The following is a 19,623-nucleotide window of genomic DNA, read 5'->3' as shown; positions in this document are numbered from 1 at the left end:
TGATTGCACAAAGGTTAGAAAGGGTACCGTATCCCTGGATAACATGTATGGATAGCGTACACATTCAAAATATATGTCTCAGGAGGCAGGCTCAGACGGTGTTAGGCCCAGTATGGATTGCACGTGATTGCACAAAGGTTAGAAAGGGTACCGTATCCCTGGATTACATGTATGGATAGCGTACACATTCAAAATATATGTCTCAGGAGGCAGGCTCAGACGGTGTTAGGTCCAGTATGGATAGCAAGTGATTGCACAAAGGTTAGAAAGGGTACCGTATCCCTGGATAACATGTATGGATAGCGTACACATTCAAAATATATGTCTATACAGCATGAGGCAGGCTCAGACGGTGTTAGGCCCAGTATGGATTGCACGTAATTGCACAAAGGTTAGAAAGGGTACCGTATCCCTGGATAACATGTATGGATAGCGTACACATTCAAAATATATGTCTCAGGAGGCAGGCTCAGACGGTGTTAGGCCCAGTATGGATTGCACGTGATTGCACAAAGGTTAGAAAGGGTACCTTATCCCTGGATAACATGTATGGATAGCGTACACATTCAAAATATATGTCTATACAGCATGAGGCAGGCTCAGACGGTGTTAGGCCCAGTATGGATTGTACGTGATTGCACAAAGGTTAGAAAGGGTACCGTATCCCCGGATAACATGTATGGATAGCGTACACATTCAAAATATGTCTCAGGAGGCAGGCTCAGACGGTGTTAGGCCCAGTATGGATTGCACGTGATTGCACAAAGGTTAGAAAGGGTACCGTATCCCTGGATAACATGTATGGATAGCGTACACATTCAAAATATATGTCTCAGGAGACAGGCTCAGACGGTGTCAGGCACAGTATGGATTTGACGGCCCAGATTACACAGCGGAGGAGCAGGGAGAGGTAAAGATTGCAAATGCTGGGGCCCTGCCCAAGCAAGGGGGGCCCACTCGTGGGCGTCGGTACTGGCACTGGGCCCCTCATAGTACAGCGGTGTGTCTGACGGCGGGTGTGCACCACTACCGTCAGAGACACTTGATTGCACTATGAGGGACCCTGTGCCAGTGCCCGCGCCCAAGAGTCGGCCTACCCACCTGTCCAGGGCAACGGCACTCGCACGGTGTCGTGCGGTAGGTGGTGACCCCGGCCATGGGGGGGAGGCAGCACAGTTAGGGAGTTTTAGAAAGTGGCATATGTTGATGTTGGACATTCAGCTGATGCAAAAGGCGAAATAGGTGAAGTACCAGGAAGAGGTGGACCAAAGCAAGCCATTTTTCTGTCACCCTATGTGTCATCAGGGGAAGGTGGGACAAAATCCTTGGAAACCCATGCGTGGTTCATTTTAATGAAGGTTAGATCATCCACATTTTGGGTTGACAGACGGGTCCTTTTTTCTGTCAGGATTGATCCAGCTGCACTGAAGACTCTTTCCGATAGCACACTTGCAGCTGGGCAAGCGAGCTCCTGTAAGGCATATTGGGCCAATTCAGGCCAGGTGTCCAGTTTAGCGGCCCAATAGTCAAAGGGGAATGACCTGTGTGGGAGAACATCGATATGGGAGGAAAAGTAGTTTGTAACCATAGTTGACGACTGCTGTCTCCTGTCACTTTCCATCGATGCAGTATTACCAGTTGTGTGAGCGGTATTTGAAAAATCAGTCCACAACATTGTCATGAAACCCCTGTCTCCAACGCCACTTCTGCTGTGTGCACCACGAACACCTCTGCCAAGCTGCCCCCGGCCCGTACGGCTCGTGTGAGAACCATCACCGCTGCTGTGTGCTGGGAATGCCTCAAGCAACCGATTTACCAGAGTTGCTTGTTTATTAGCCAATATTAGGTCAAGGTTCTCCTGTGGCATGATGTTTTGTAATTTGCCTTTATAGCGTGGATCCAGGATGCTGGCCAACCAGTAGTCGTCATCGTTCATCATTTTGGCAATGCGGGGGTCCCTTTTTAGGATCCGCAAGGCATAATCTGACATGTGGGCCAATGTTCCCGGTGTCAATGATGCACTGCGAGTGCTGGTTGGAGGAGCACTTTCTGGCAAATCCACATCCCTCCAGTCACGCACAAACCCTGTACCAGACCTTGCCACGCCAACATTTTCACTTGCCCCACGAGATGCATCCTCCTCCCCTAAGTAATCATCCCCATCATCCTCCTCCTCCTCCTCTTCTTCATGCACCTCGTCCAGGAGAGGTCCCTGAGCAGACAATGGCTGAATGTCATCAAGGATTCCCTCCTCCTCTTCCTCATCAACATTGGCTGCAGACGCCTGCTCCTTAAGGTGCGTCAAAGTTTGCATGAGCAGACGCATAAGTGGGATGCTCATGCTTAGGATGGCGTCGTCTGCGCTTACCAGCCGTGTGCATTCCTCAAAACACTGAAGGACTTTACAAAGGTCTTTCAGCTTCGACCACTGCACGCCTGTCAACTCCATGTATGCTCTCAAAGTGCCTGGCCGTGTATCCTCCCACAAATGCATTATGGCCTGCCTCTGCTCTCACAGCCGCTCCACCATGTGCAGGGTGGAGTTCCACCTTGTTGCAATGTCCATAATGAGGCGGTGGTTGGGAAGGTGGAGCAATCGCTGCAGCTTCTGCATACGAACGGAGTGTACAGGCGACCGGCGGATGTGCGCGCACAGTCTTCGCACCTTCTGGAGCAGGGCTGTTAACTCCGGATAATTTTTGAGGAAGCACTGCACCACCAGGTTCAAGGTGTGAGCCAAGCAAGGTATGTGGCTGAGTTTTGAAAGGGCTATGGCTGCCACAAAATTACGGCCGTTATCACTAACTACCTTGCCTGCCTCAAGATGTACACTGCCCAGCCATGACTCAGTTTGTCGCTTCAAGTACTCGGCCAGCACCTCGGCGGTGTGTCTGTCGCCCAAACACATCATCTGCAACACAGCCTGCTGACGCTTTCCACTAGCTGCTCGATAGGGGGACACATCGTGTGCAACAGTGGCAGCTGCAGATGGAGTGCTTGTACGACTGCGCTCTGTGGACGAGCTTTCGCTTCTGGAGGAGGAGGAGGAGGGTCGAACGCCTACAGCCAACTGTTTCCTATACCGTGGGCTAGGCAGCACTGTCCCACCACCGCTGTCCCCTGTGGATCCTGCATCCACCACATTAACCCAGTGCGCAGTGATGGACACGTAACGGCCCTGGCCATGCAGACTGGACCATGCATCAGTTGTGAGGTGCACCTTTCCGCTCACTGACTGCTTGAGTGCATGGACAATGCGGTCTTTCACATGATGGTGGAGGGCTGGGATGGCTTTGCGAGAGAAGAAGTGGCGACTGGGTAGGTCATAGCGTGGTACTGCATAGGCCATGAGTTCGCGGAAAGCTGTGCTTTCCACCAACCGAAAGGGCATCATCTCAAACGAGATTAGTTTGGCAATGTGGGCGTTCAAACCCAGTGTACGCGGATGAGAGACTGAGTACTTTCTTGACCTACTCATAGTGTCTGGGAGGGTGAGCTGGACTTGAGAGCTGCATATGGTGGAAGTAGCGGTGGACAGGGCGGACTGAGAGAGGGTTGATGATGGTGATGGAGTTGGTGTTCTTTCTGATGGCCTAGAATCAGTCTTTCGTTGATATAACAGTGGGATTCCCTGACTGCTGTGGTCTTGCAGCGACACCTCAACATTTGCTGCTGTGCTAACCGGTGGGCTTACAGTGGGGGAAACAATGTAGCGTTGCTGACTACCTTCGTTGTGATCAGTTGCACATGTGGCACTTGAGGTTTGGTGTTGTGTCCACGCTTGCAAGTGCATGCTGGTTAAATGTCTAAGCATGCAACTGGTATTCAAATTTTTCAGATTTTTCCCTCGGCTAAAGGTCTTTGCGCACTTCTTACAGATAACCTTGGCCTGATCATGAGGATTTTGTTCAAAAAAGTGCCACACTGCACTCTTCCTACTTTGGCAGACATTTTGCGGCCTAGCACGCTGTGATCTTTTGACCCTCTGGACAAGCTGTCCAGCAACTCTTTTGATGTTTGGAACCTGTCTTTGGAGTGCTCCGGGCCTGCCAGATAACAGCTGTTGCGATGTCGATGTCTGCTGTGGATGCTCCTCATCTGAGCTATTGGAAGCAGCACCCTCTTCCCCCAATGGATGCCAATCTGGGTCAACAACTGGGTCATCCATCACCTCCTCTTCTATGTCATGTGCACCTTCCTCTGTGTCACCGTGTATGGTGGTATAGTGTGCGGGAAGGGGCACCTGAGTCTCATCAGGGTCAGAATCTGGCTCTGTACACTGCGAGGACAATGTAGTGCTCTGAGTGAATGTACTAGCAGAATCATCCATCAGCGGCTGTGCATCAGTGCACTCCATGTCAGATTCATCTTGGCCTGGGTAATTCACCATTTCACTTGATAATCCAGGCATGGTATGTGAAAACAGCTCCATGGAGTAATCAGTAGTATGGCCTGCGTCATCCTTCAATCTTGGTTGGGGTGAAGGACACAAGGAAAGGTGTGGTTCATGAACATGAGCCTCCAATGACGACTCAGTGCTTTTACTTTTTACAATTGAAGAAGAGGAGGCGATAGAGCTGGAGGCTGAGTCAGCAATGTAAGACAAAACTTTTTCCTGATGCTCTGGCTTTAAAAGCGGTTTGCCAACTCCTAGAAAACTAAGCGTTCGAGGCCTTATGTAGCCAGACGATGACGCAGGGTCAGCACCTCCTGCATTCGGTCCTATTTTGCTCTTGCCACTACCATCAGATCCAACACCATCATTACCAGCTGCCAACCCCCGCCCAATTCCACGGCCTCTTCCACCAGCCTTCCTCATTTTTGGTAGAAATGTAGACAAAATCCAACAAAGTATATAGTAATGTAAAACAAGGTACAAGGTGTCTATAGGACAGGGGAGATTTTGAATTTCTGCACACACTTTTGGACACTGGACACTTTTGGATTGTGTGAGGCCCACTGATATCTGAGCGCTATGTGACAGGCTCGATGGCACAGCTGTGACAAAAGTGACTAGAGGATAAGGGAGATTTTGAATCTCTGCACACACTTTTGGACACTGGACACTTTTGGATTGTGTGAGGCCCAATGAATATCTGAGCGCTATGTGACAGGCTCGATGGCACAGCTGTGACAAAAGTGACTAGAGGATAAGGGAGATTTTGAATCTCTGCACACACTTTTGGACACTGGACACTTTTGGATTGTGTGAGGCCCAATGAATATCTGAGCGCTATGTGACAGGCTCGATGGCACAGCTGTGACAAAAGTGACTAGAGGATAAGGGAGATTTTGAATTTCTGCACACACTTGTGGACAGTGGACACTTTTGGATTGTGTGAGGCCCACTGATATCTGAGCGCTATGTGACAGGCTCGATGGCACAGCTGTGACAAAAGTGACTAGAGGATAAAGGAGATTTTGAATCTCTGCACACACTTTTGGACACTGGACACTTTTGGATTGTGTGAGGCCCAATGAATATCTGAGCGCTATGTGACAGGCTCGATGGCACAGCTGTGACAAAAGTGACTAGAGGATAAGGGAGATTTTTAATTTCTGCACACACTTGTGGACAGTGGACACTTTTGGATTGTGTGAGGCCCACTGATATCTGAGCGCTATGTGACAGGCTCGATGGCACAGCTGTGACAAAAGTGACTAGAGGATAAGGGAGATTTTGAATCTCTGCACACACTTTTGGACACTGGACACTTTTGGATTGTGTGAGGCCCAATGAATATCTGAGCGCTATGTGACAGGCTCGATGGCACAGCTGTGACAAAAGTGACTAGAGGATAAGGGAGATTTTGAATTTCTGCACACACTTGTGGACAGTGGACACTTTTGGATTGTGTGAGGCCCACTGATATCTGAGCGCTATGTGACAGGCTCGATGGCACAGCTGTGACAAAAGTGACTAGAGGATAAGGGAGATTTTGAATCTCTGCACACACTTTTGGACACTGGACACTTTTGGATTGTGTGAGGCCCAATGAATATCTGAGCGCTATGTGACAGGCTCGATGGCACAGCTGTGACAAAAGTGACTAGAGGATAAGGGAGATTTTGAATTTCTGCACACACTTGTGGACAGTGGACACTTTTGGATTGTGTGAGGCCCACTGATATCTGAGCGCTATGTGACAGGCTCAATGGCACAGCTGTGACAAAAGTGACTAGAGGATAAGGGAGATTGGATTGCTTTTAAAAAAGCAGTTTGCGGAGCAGTGGGTAAACAGCAATGCAGGAATGTCAGGAAGCCTTAGAAGGCAGCCCAACAACCAACACCACTGATACACCACTATATAGCCTCCCCTTGCACTGCACACACAGTGACTGGTGTGTTGTGCAGGCCAAATTGCTAGCAGCAGAAGCAGTTTTTTTTTCTTCTCAGCAGGACAAAAAAAAAAAAATTGGGATTGCTTTTAAAAAAGCAGTTTGCGGAGCAGTGGGTAAACAGCAATGCAGTAATGTCAGGAAGCCTTAGAAGGCAGCCCAACAACCAACACCACTGATACACCACTATATAGCCTCCCCTTGCACTGCACACACAGTGACTGGTGTGTTGTGCAGGCCAAATCGCTAGCAGCAGAAGCAGTTTTTTTGTCTTCTTCCCTGCCTAACGCTCTCCCTACAGAATCAGCAGCAACCTCTCCCTATACTAAGATCAGCAGAAGTAAGATGGCGGTCGGCGTGCACGCCCTTTTATACCCCCTGTGACGCCCACCAAAGCAAGCCAATCACTTGCTGCATGCCCTTCTGAAAGATGGTGGTGACCCGTGCCTATGTCATCACATTGCCCACAGTGTCCGTGGATCCTGATTGGCTGAAAAAGAGCGCAAAACAAACTTTTGAAACGCGACTTTGGCGCGTAAGTCGCCGACCTTGTGGCCGACCTCATCCTAGGGTCGAGTTTCGTTTCATGAAACCCGACTTTGCCAAAAGTCGGCGACTTTTGAATTTTTTCGACCCGTTTCGCTCAACTCTAACCATTACTTTATTAAAAAAAAAAATGTTTCCAATTTTTCTCCTCAAAATTTGGGGTGAATCTTTTAATCCGGTGCATCTTATAAACCGCAAAATACGGTATGCCTTTACATTTAGTGCAGATTTTTATCAAAGGATCCTCAAGGTCATGTCATTGGGCTGCACTGCATCAATACCCTGTGAGCCACGCTCCCTTGATAAAAAACATAAAAATTAGTATAAAATTAAAAGGCCCCATATCCCAGAAATAGAATACCGTAGATTAGAAAAACAAATAAAATAGTCAGAGGAGCAATGGGAGTAGCCTTGCATATTTTGGTCTGTGACAGGCCCATTTTAAAGGTGAGTAAAAGTTAATGAACACAGATGTTAAAGGTTTACTTATAATACTATCTGCTATAGATATACATTGGGGAACCTGCAGCAAGAACAGATCCATGTATATACTGTATCTTAAAAGTCTGTTAATATACTGTATATTATACACTCTGATATATCAGTTTATATACACACACACATATATAGAGGTTAATATTTTATCTGGTAGTTAGTAGCGTTAGATTTAGTGTCCCTATAGGGACCCTGTGTTGCTCTTACCAGGTCCTCAGCATTGGCTGTAGATTGATGTGTGCCCGGGACGGGAGAATGACCTTTTGCCATGATTTCAGCAAGGTTGGTGCAGGGTGGATGAATCTAACAGACAACATACAATGAACTCTGCATGTGAGCATGACAGGGAGCATCAAAAAAAGAACACAAAGAGGAAAAATACAAATCATGCACATGGTTCAAATACAATAAAATAAAAATGTGATGAGACTGTTGGTGATTTAGGGTCTATAGAAAAGTAACAGGTCATGGTCAGTTTATAGAGCAACAACCAGCAGCTCTAAAGCATTTGTCCACCTCTCAGAACTTTTTTTTTCCCTCTTAAATGCATGTAATTGAAAGCTAAAAATCTTTTTTGCAATTGGGCTTTGTAAAGGAAATATATAACAATCAATAAGGGAAATGCATAACAGCAGTAGAGTTACATTTAGTTGACAAAAGGGTAAAACTATATATACCAGTAGTGCAAACACAAAGGGGCTTTTGCTGGAGGTGTCAAACATGGCACCATAGCTCATATACCATGGCATAGGCAAAATACAGGTGCTTCTCACAAAATTAGAATATCAAAAAGTTAATTTATTTCAGTTCTTCAATACAAAAACTGAAATTGGAATATTATAGAGTCATTAATAATAATAATTTTATTTCTATAGCGCCAAGATATTCCGCAGCACTTTACATTTTAGAGGGGACTTGTACAGACAATGGACATTATAGCATTAGACACTGATGACGGTCCAGATGTGGACCAAAAACGTTTAACGTTGACTCTGGATGTAATAAATGAAACTTTTGTTTTCTCATATTTCTCTGCAAAGTTTTTTTTCTACAATTTGTAATATGGGAAGGACACCTTACTTGCGCACTGCCTACTCCTTTGATTGTATGACTGCCGTGCCTTTTTCTCTTACAACATTATACAAATGCATATGGTAAATAATTGTAGTCCAAATGTACTGGGAATAGGTTTGTATAAATGTCTTACCTGTCTAACTGCCATGGAATAACTGCTAAGTATTTTGATGAAATGCACTTCGATTAAATGTACATATATGCTAACCCCTGCATAAATGTCTCCTGTTATGATTGGGTCACCGAGGAGGAAAACAAGACCAAGCTAAGCTACAGAAAACCAAAGAGGTTGGTAACTAATCAGATTGCAGACCCCTGATCCTATCCACACAACTAGCTGTAGCCGTGGAGCGTACCTACGATGATTCTAGATGCCTCAACACAGCCGGAGAACTAAATAAGCCTAAAGCAAGAAAAGGGGAAATCTAAACTGCCCCAGAGCAGACCCCAAAGGAATAGACAGCCCCCAAACATATATTGTGGGTGAGACAAGATGAAAACACAAACACAGGTAGGAAAATAGGCTGAGCAAACGATGGGGCCCACAATAACTAGAAAGGACAGGAAAGGAAAGACACTGTCTGCAATCACGCAAAAAACCCTGCAAAAATGTCCAACACTTCTGATAGCAAAAACTCTGAAGTCAGTAGACTTCTCCCACTATATCAGCACTCTGGCATATTCTGAAAGCAGAGCAAAACGAGGCCAATCTAATAAGGGACAAAAAACAAACTGACACAAACAGTAACATAAGGATGGAAATTCAGTACAGCCCCAGCCGGGGCTGGCTGACCACACAAAACTGAATAGACAAAACCAAATCAAATGTGAACAATAGCAAAGAATACTTAGCTTGAGCGTGCAGGGACTGAACTGGAAACTAAGACCTCAGGAGGCAGGAAAAATCACCAGCAGGGATAGAGGGAGTTGGCTGTCTTAAATCCAGTCAGAGACTCCAGATGTCCAATCGTCATCCTCATTATCAGGTGGCAGGCCTCTGTCAAATAGATCAGCTCCATTACCACCTGTAACCACCAGAGGGAGCCCGGAAAGAGAACTCGCAACTCCTCTATCAATGCAACCAGCTCCACTACCTTCACTTGCAGCCAGAGGCAGGCCAGAAAGTGAATTAACAACAGTCTCCCCAGGCTGTCTCTCAATATATAGGAGACTTGCTCTAAGATCTCTCACTATCTTACCTCGTTAACAATCAATCAACTAAGTTAAGACAGCAGGAGGCCATAAATGAACTAACAAATCAACTATGCAGGCCTACATGGATCATAAACCACTTTGAAAAAGTTGCATGACCTTACAGCAAAAAGGGACAAGCAGAGTAAGTTTAAATGCCTAAATACCATTACATATGCTTGCAAATATGAATAGGAACAACTGAACACATGCAGGATGGACCAGTGCAGGAGTTGAATGAGCTGATTATCATTACAAACTGCTTGCTGACATAGAATAGAGTCATTACAAACAGAGTGATCTATTTCAAGTGTTCATTTCTGTTAATGTTGATGATGGCATACAACCAATGAAAACCCAAAAGTCATTATCTCAGTAAATTAGAATACTTTATAACACCAGCTTAGAAAAGGATTTTAAAATCCAAAATGTTGGCCTAATGAAATGTGAACCAGCATATGGTCTCACAAGGGGTCTGAGGATCTCATCTCGGTACCTAATGGCAATCAGGCTACCTCTGGCAAGCACATGGAGGGCTGTGCGGCTCTCCAAAGAAATGCCACCCCACCCCATTACTGACCCACTGCCAAACTGATCATGCTGAAGGATGCTGCAGGCAGCAGATCGCTTTCCACGGCGTCTCCAGACTCTGTCACGTCTGTCACATGTGCTCAGTGTGAACCTGCTTTCATCTGTGAAAAGCACAGGGCGCCAGTGGTGAATTTGCCAATCCTGGTGTTCTGTGGCAAATGCCAAGTGTCCTGCGCAGTGTTGGGCTGTGATCATAACCCCTATCAGTGGACGTCGGGCACCCAGACCATCCTCATGGAGTCTGTTTCTAACCGTTTGTGCAGACACATGAACATTTGTGGCCTGCTGGAGGTCATTTTGCATGGCTCTGGCAGTGCTCCTCCGGTTCCTCCTTGCACAAAGGCTGAGGTAGCGGTCCTGCTGCTGGGTTGTTGCCCTCCTACGGCCCCCTCCACATCTCCTGGTGTACTAGCCTGTCTCCTGGTAATGCCTCCAGCCTCTGGACACTACGCTGACAGACACAGCAAACCTTCTTGCCACAACTCGCATTGATGTGCCATCCTGGATGAGCTGCACTACCTGAGTCACTTGTGTGGGTTGTAGAGTCGGTCTCATGTTACCACTTGTGTGAAAGCACAACAGACATTCTAAAGTGACCAAACTATCAGCCAGAAAGCATTGGTACTGAGATGTGGTCTGCGGTCTCCACCTGCAGAATCACTCCTTTATTGAGGGTGTCTTGATAATTGCCAATAATTTCCTTCTGTTGTCTATTCCATTTGCACAACGGCATGTGAAATTGATTGTCAATCAGTGTTGCTTCCTAAGTTGACAGCTTGATTACACAGAAGTTTGATTTACTTGGAGTTATATTCTGTTGTTTAAGTGTTCGCTTTATTTTTTTTGAGCAGTGTATATATATATATATATATATATATATATATATACACTCACTGGCCACTTTATTAGGTACACCATGCTAGTAAGGGGTTGGACCCCCTTTTGCCTTCAGAACTGCCTCAATTCTTCGTGGCAGAGATTCAACAAGGTGCTGGAAGCATTCCTCAGAGATTTTGGACCATATTGACATGATGGCATCACACAGTTGGCGCAGATTTGTCGGCTGCACATCCCTGATGCGAATCTCCCGTTCCACCACATCCCAAAGATGCTCTATTGGATTGAGATCTGGTGACTGAGGAGGCCATTTGAGTACAGTGAACTCATTGTCATGTTCAAGAAACCAATCTGAGATGATTCGAGCTTTATGACATGGCGCATTATCCTGCTGAAAGTAGCCATCAGATGTTGGGTACATTGTGGTCATAAAGGGATGGACATGGTCAGCAACAATACTCAGGTAGGCTGTGGCATTGCAACGATGCTCAATTGGTACCAAGGGGCCCAAAGAGTGCCCAGAAAAAATTCCCCACACCATGACACCACCACCACCAGCCTGAACCGTTGATACAAGGCAGGATGGATCCATGCTTTCATGTTGTTTACGCCAAATTCAGACCCTACCATCCGAATGTCGCAGCAGAAATCGAGACTCATCAGACCAGGCAACGTTTTTCCAATCTTCTACTGTCCAATTTCGATGAGCTTGTGCAAATTGTAGCCTCAGTTTCCTGTTCTTAGCTGAGAGGAGTGGTACCCAGTGTGGTCTTCTGCTGCTGTAGCCCATCTGCCTCAAAGTTCGACGCACTGTGCGTTCAGAGATGCTCTTCTGCCTACCTTGTTTGTAACGGGTGGCAATTTGAGTCACTGTTGCCTTTCTATCAGCTCGAACCAGTCTGCCCATTCTCCTCTGACCTCTGGCATCAACATGGCATTTCCGGCCACAGAACTGCCGCTCACTGGATTTTTTTTCTTTTTCGGACCATTCTCTGTAAACCCTAGAGATGGTTGTGCGTGAAAATCCCAGTAGATCAGCAGTTTCTGAAATTCTCAGACCAGCCCTTCTGGCACCAACAATCATGCCACGTTCAAAGGCACTCAAATCACCTTTCTTCCCCATACTGATGCTCGGTTTGAACTGCAGGAGATTGTCTTGACCATGTCTACATGCCTAAATGCACTGAGTTGCCGCCATGTGATTGGCTGATTAGAAATTAAGTCTTAACGCACAGTTGGACAGGTGTACCTAATAAAGTGGCCAGTGAGTGTATATATATATATATATATATATATTTGAATGCATTTGTGCATCACGAACCAATCACAAAGCATCTTTCATTTCACCGAAGCTGTTTAAAAGAAGCTGAGCTGTGACTGGTTGCTATGAGCAACAGTTTTCCCACTCCACAACACCTCAGCAGACACTGACCAGGTGGGAGAAATCTAGCATCCCGAGAATATAAGCTCCCAGCCATTGTCTGCCCCCGAGAAAGGAGCAGAGAGCACATGAAAGAAATGAATCACCCCTTCCCGTGCCCCTTATACTCACCACACATCCTCCATCCCATAGGCACATCTTCCCTCTTAAAGAGATCTCCGGTATGGAAGTTAAGGCAAATCCCTCAGCTCTCTGATTCTGACCCCAGGCTTCTATTAAAGGGATCATTGGTATGCAAGTCAGGGCAAATCCACTCAGTGCTCTGGTTCTGATCCCAGACACTCTTAAAGGGATCCCCGGAATGGAAGTTAGGGCAAATCTACTCTGCGCTTTGGTACTGACCCCAGGCCTCTCTTAAAGGGATCTCCGGTATGGAAATTAGGGCAAATCCCTCCGTGTTCTGATTCTGACCCCAGGCTTCTAATAAAAGTATCATTGGTATACAAGTCAGGGCAAATCCACTCAGCACGCTGGTTCTGATTCCTGGCTCTCTTAAAGGGATCCCCGGTATGGAAGATAGGGCGATTTCACTCAGCACTCTGGTTCTGACCCCAGGCCTCTCTTAAAGGGATCCCCGTTATGTAAGTGAGGGCAAATCCACTCTGTGCTCTGATTCTGATCCCAGGCCCCTCTTGAAGGGATCCCCGGTATGGAAGTGAGGGGCAAATCCACTCGGCGCTTTGGTACCCCAGGCGTCTCTTAAAGGGATCTCTGGCAGGGAAGTTAGGGTAAATCCCTCAGCACTCTGATTCTCACCCCAGGCTTCTATTAAAGGGATCATTGTTATGGAAGTCAGGGCAAATCCACTCAGCGCTCTGGTTCTAACGCCAGGCCTATCTTAAAGGGATCCCCAGTATGGAAGTTAGGACCGTTCCACTCAGCACTCTGGTTCTGACCCCAGGCTGACGGGAAGATGTGGGATATTAGGGGTAGTAGTCCGGTAGCTCTGACGGTATGATGTGGGATATTAGGGGTAGTAGTCCGGCGGCTGTGACGGGATGATGTTGGATATTAGTGGTAGTTGTCGTGTGGCTCTGGCTGACGGGATGATGTGGGATATTAGGGGTAGTAGTCCGGTGGCTTTGACGGGATGATGTGGGATATTAGGGGTAGTAGTCCAGTGGCTCTGGGTGATGGGATGATGTGCGATATTAGGGGTAGTAGTCTAGTGGCTCTGGCTGATGGGACGATGTGGAATATTAGGGGTAGTAGTCTGTTAGCTATGGCTGACGGAATTATGTGGGATATTATAGTGAATGTGGCTATGCGGTGTGGACGGTGATCTACACTCAGCTTTATATATATATATATATATATAAATATAGATAGATAAATAGATAGATTTAATCATTATAATTTGTTACAACTAACTGTAGTTAGTTACTAAGCCTAGGCAACGTCAGGCTCTTCAGCTAGTATATATATATATATATATATATATATAAATAATATACAGACACATACATACACAGGGTGGGCCATTTATATGGATAGACCTAAATAATAGGGGAATGGTTGGTGATGTGAACTTCCTGTTTGTGGCGCATTAGTACACTGTGTTCCAAATTATTGTGCAAAAAATATTTCCTCATATTTTCTCTAAATTACCTATATGAATTGCAGTCATTGTTATTTTCCAGTCATCTAATATTCTAGTATAATTGCAATGTTTTTGAACAAACTGCCTATGAAAACAGTATATTTTTAAAAATAAGAAACACTCAAAATGCATGTTCCAAATTATTATGCACAGCAGAGTTTTCAACCTTTTTATTTTTATTTTGAACAAAAAAATGGCCAATTGTGAAATTATAAGCATTATCAGCTTATTACAAAATGAAATCAAACAGTTTTCAAGTCAAAACTTTATTCTAGGTGATGTTACATTTGCACATAGGACCCCTTGTTAGAAAGAAGCTTCTGAACTCTCTCATCCATTGAATTTGTCAGTTTTTGGATGGTTTGTGCTTCAATTGTTTGGCATGTGGACAGAATACCCTCCCAGAGCTGTTGCTTAGATGTGAACTGCCTCCCGCCATCATAGACACTCCTTTTGATGATGCTCCAGAGGTTCTGAATGGGGTTGAGGTCAGGGGAAGATGGTGGCCACACCATAAGTTTGTCCTCTTTTATGCCCATAGCAGCCAGAGATGCAGATGTGTTATTTGCAGCATGAGACGGTGCATTATCATGCATGAAAATGATCTTGCTACGGAAAGCACAGTTCTTCCTCTTGAACCATGGCAGGAAGTGCTGTTTTAGAAACTCCACATAGATTATGGAGTTCATCTTTACCCCTTCAGGGATCCAAAAGGGACCGACAATCTCTCTCCCCATGATTCCAGCCCAAAACATTACTCCACCTCCTCCTTGTTGGCGCCTTAGCCGTGTTTTCATGGGGTGTCCATCAATCAGCCATCCTCCACTCCATCCATCTGGACCATGGAGTGTTGCACGGCACTCATCGGTGAACAAAACAGTTTGGAAGTCACGTCTTCATGTATCGTTTGGCCCACTGGAGCCGTTTCTGCTTGTGCAGTGGATAGAGGTGGTCGACAGGATGGCTTACGCACAGCTGCAAACCTCTGAAGGACCCTGCATCTTGTTGTTCGGGGGACATTGGAGGCAGCAGCAGCTTCAAAAACTTGTCTGCTGCTATGACAAGGCATTTTTGCAGCTGCTCTTTTAACCTGACGCAATTGCCTGTTGGAAAGAGTCCTCAATTTTTCCTTATCAGCACGCACACGTGTGTGCTGGGAATCAGCTACATACTTCTTGATTGTGCGATGATCACGATGAAGTGTCTTGGCAATGTTGATTGTAGTCATGCCTTGACCTAAATACTCCACAATTTGTTGCTTCTCAGCAGCCAACACATCCTTTTTCTTTCCCATTTTGGCAAAAAATGTAGGCTGCTTAATAATGTGGAACAGCCTTCTTAAGTAGTCTTGCCTTTATTTGGACACACCTGCCAAACTAATTTGCACAGGTATCTGCAATTGCTTTCAGTGATATAAAGAGCCCTGACACACATCACCATCAATGAGTTTAAATAACAAACAAAAAAATTCTAACCTTATCACTCCTAAACTCTTTTTGCATAATAATTTGGAACACAGTTTATATGGGAGGGGGGAAACTTTTCAAGATGGGTGGTGACCATGGCGGCTATTTTGAAGTCGGACATTTTGGATCCAATTTTATTTTTTTTCAGTGGGAAAAGGGTCATGTGACACATCAAACTTATTGAGAATTTCAGAAGAAAAACAATGGTGTGCTTGGTTTTAACGTAACTTTATTCTTTCATGAGTTATTTACAAGTTTATGACCACTTATAAAATGTGTTCAAAGTGCTGCCCATTGTGTTGGTTTGTCAATGAAACTCTCTTCTCCCACTCTTGACACACCGCAGAAGAGATGCTAACACAGGCTTCCAGTATGCGTTGTTTCAGATGCTGCACATCACGTATCTTCACAGCATAGATAATTGCCTTCAGATGAACCCAAAGAAAAAAGTCTAAGGGGGTCAGATCGGGAGACCTTGGTGGCCATTCAACTGACCCACGATGACCAATCCACTTTCCAGGAAACTGTTCATGTAGAATGCTCAGACCTGACACCCATAATTGATGGTATGGTGTGGTATATGGGGTACAAAGATAGTGGGGCCATTCTTCATCAATAGAAACCTCAGTGCCACTGGATATCGGAAATTGCTACAAGATGATGTGTTGCCCTCTTTATGCACTGAAGATGGCACGTTTCCTGAGCTTTTCCAGCAAGATGGTGCACCACCACATTATGGGTGTCAGGTCCGAGCATTTTTACAAGGAATCTGACCCCCATTTAGGGTGTGCACACGTTGCGAATTCCAGTGCAGATTTTTCTGCACAGAATCAGCATCTCTTGGTAGAAAACGCAGGTGCGTTTTTGATGCGGTTTTTCATGCGTTTTTTACATGCGTTCTTGTAAGCTAAATAAAGATATGTTATTTAACAAAAAAAAAAAAAGATTTGTGATGTAATTTCTGATCCAACCTCCTCTTTTACATTTGTCCAACCTACAATCCATTACACACAGATAGAGAGATAGATAGAGAGATAGATAGAAATGGGATGGATGGATGGATAGATAGATAGATAGATAGATAGATAGACAGATAGATCTGAACTTCTTCTGCTCCTGCCGTCTACTAACCTCCCTAAATCTGACATTTCCCTCTCCGTGGGTGGCACCATAATAACACCCCGGCAGCAGGCGCGCTGTCTGGGTGTTATGTTTGACACCAATCTCTCCTTCACATCCCATATACAATCTCTTGCCCAATCTTGCCGCTTACACGTAAAGAACATCTCTAGAATCCGCCCTTTTCTCACCATGGAAACAACAAAACCCCTCACTGTTGCATTGATCCACTCCCCCCTGGACTACTGCAATGCTCTATTAATTGGCCTCCCTGTTACTCGACTTTCCCCTCTCCAGTCCATACTTAATGCAGCGGCCAGGGTTATCCATCTGGTTAATCGGTACTCGGACGCGTCCGCTCTTCGCCAATCGTTACACTGGCTGCCCATTCATTATAGGATCCAATTCAAAGTACTTGTTCTCACCCACAAAGCTCTTCACAGTGCAGCACCCTCCTACATCTCCTCCCTCATTTCTGTCTATCGGCCTAACCGACCGCTGCGCTTTGCAAACGACTTTCGACTAACCTCTGCACTAATCCGCACCTCCCACTCCCAACTCCAAGATTTCTCCCGTGCTGCGCCAATCCTCTGTAATGCTCTACCCCAAGAAATTAGGACTATCCACAATTTACACAGCTTTAGGCGCTCCCTCAAAACGCATTTGTTCAGAGCGGCCTATCATGTTCACTAATCAGTCATTCTATGTGTAAGTGAGCATGTGTAGCCCATTCACTATCCCAATCTATCCCTCACTCCTCAAGATGGCTGGACCATCATTGTAAATACATCATTGTAAATACACACCTGTACTTTGTATCTCCCCCACCTCATTGTAGATTGTAAGCTCTCACAAGCAGGGTCGTCTTATTTTGGTTTAATTATTGTAGTGTTAACGTTGTTACTTATGACTTGTGTTTTGAAACTGTTAAACTGTAAAGCGCTGTGGAATATGTTGGCGCTATATAAATAAAGATTTATTATTATTATATGGGATAGATAGAGAGAGCGATATATCCATATATCTATCTATATCTATCTATAGATACAGTGCCTTGCATAAGTATTCGGCCCCCTGGAACTTTTCAACTTTTTCCCACATATCATACTTCAAACAAAGATACCAAATGTACATTTTTGGTGAAGAATCAACAACAAGTGGGACACAATTGTGAAGTTGAACGAAATTTATTGGTGATTTTAAATTTTTGTGGAAATTCAAAAACTGAAAAGTGGGGCATGCAATATTATTCGGCCCCTTTAACTTAATACTTTGTTGCGCCACCTTTTGCAGTGATTACAGCTGCAAGTCGCTTGGGGTATGTCTCTATCAGTTTTGTACATCGAGAGAATGAAATTCTTGGCCATTCTTCCTTGGCAAACCACTCGAGCTCAGTGAGGTTTGATGGAGATCGTTTGTGAACAGCAGTTTTCAGCTCTTTCCACAGATTCTCGATTGGATTCAGGTCTGGACTTTGACTTGGTCATTCTAACATCTGGATACATTTATTTGTGAACCATTCCATTGTAGATTTTGCATTATGTTTGGGATCATTGTCTTGTTGGAAGACAAATCTCTGTCCCAGTCTCAGGTCTTTTGCAGTCTCCAACAGGTTTTCTTCAAGAATGGCCCTGTATTTGGCTCCATCCATCTTCCCATCAATTTTAACCATCTTCCCCGTCCCTGCTGAAGAAAAGCAGGCTCAAACCATGATGATGCCACCACCATGTTTGACAGTGGGGATGGTGTGTTCAGGGTGATGAGCTGTGTTGCCTTTACACCAAACATATCATTTGGCATTGTTGCCAAAAAGTTCGATTTTGGTTTCATCTGGCCAGAGCACCTTCAGAGCATCAGCCTTCTTCTCGTTTGAAATGAAAGTTTAGTGGGACGGCCGGGTCTTTGTAGGTTTGCAGTGGTATGATACTCCTTCCATTTCAATATGATCGCTTGCACAGAGCTCCTTGGGATATTTAAAGTTTTGGATATCATTTTGTGTCCAAATCCGGCTTTAAACTTCTCCACAACAGTATCACCGACCAGCCTGTTGTGCTCCTTGGTCTTCATGACGCTCTCTGTGCTTCAAACAGAACCCTGAGACTATCACAGAGCAGGTGCATCTCTAAGATGTGCCAATTCTGGCACTTAGCCCCTCTCTTCAAACTCCTGTGTAGCGGTGGAATATGGGGTAATAAAGGGTTAATGTCACCTTGCTATTGTAAGGTGACATTAAGCCTGGTTAATAATGGAGAGTCGTCAATAAGACGCCTATCCATTATTAATCTTATAGTTTGAAAGGGTTAAAAACACACACACACACACACACACACAAGACTAAAGTATTTTAATGAAATAAAAAACAACACGGTTTTCATATTTTTCTTGCACGCCCAGATCCAAGCGACGCCCTCGGTCTCCTATAATATAAAGTAAAAAAATAAACCAACCTTATACTCCCTGTCCGACGCAATCCTATTAATAACAAGTGTCCCACGACGATTTCCCCTATAGAACAGTGACATCAGGTGATGTTTCTGATCTATAGGGCCTCCCAGTGATGAACTGACAGCAGACAATGGCTCCTGCAGTGCATCACTGAGGTTACCAGAGTTCAGGCTCTCACTTTACAGCAATGCTGCGTGAGAATTAGGGTTAGGGTTACGGGACCTCTTTCCTGGCGGCGGAGGGATACAGCGCAGAGGATTACCTCTGCCTGTCAGTTCATCGCGGGAGCCCCTGTAGAGCACTGACATCACCCGATGTCAGTGTTCTACACCGGAGATCTTCGTGGAACACTCGTTATTAACTGGACTACGGTGGAAAGGTAAGTATAGGTTGTTTTATTATTTTATTTTTATTAAAGGAGATGAGGGCTTCGGGGATTAGGTGATTGGTAAGTATGCACTCTATGTCATGTTTTTATT

The 19,623-nt window shown here is 45.2% G+C and overlaps 1 protein-coding gene across 30 annotated transcripts in view; it reads right to left on the bottom strand.

The window, feature by feature from the left end:
- The window catches only part of GPHN (gephyrin), a 663,734-nt gene that overhangs the window by 315,479 nt on the left and 328,632 nt on the right, over nucleotides 1–19,623 (bottom strand). For 19 of the 30 annotated variants that reach the window (XM_073551368.1, XM_073551372.1, XM_073551370.1 and 16 more), the window contains exon 10: nucleotides 7,588–7,683. The exons of the other annotated variants lie outside the window; for them this stretch is intronic. In XM_073551368.1, the coding sequence (XP_073407469.1) occupies nucleotides 7,588–7,683 (96 nt within the window). The remainder of the gene's footprint in view (nucleotides 1–7,587; nucleotides 7,684–19,623) is intronic. 30 annotated transcript variants of the gene reach the window in all.

Source organism: Dendrobates tinctorius, unplaced genomic scaffold, assembly GCF_039654945.1.
Source record: "Dendrobates tinctorius isolate UK_male_01 unplaced genomic scaffold, ASM3965494v1 ptg000175l, whole genome shotgun sequence".
NCBI classification, from domain to species: Eukaryota; Metazoa; Chordata; class Amphibia; order Anura; family Dendrobatidae; genus Dendrobates; species Dendrobates tinctorius.
The sequence above is the reverse complement of the archived record's forward strand: the minus strand, read 5'-3'. Positions and strand labels throughout refer to the sequence as shown.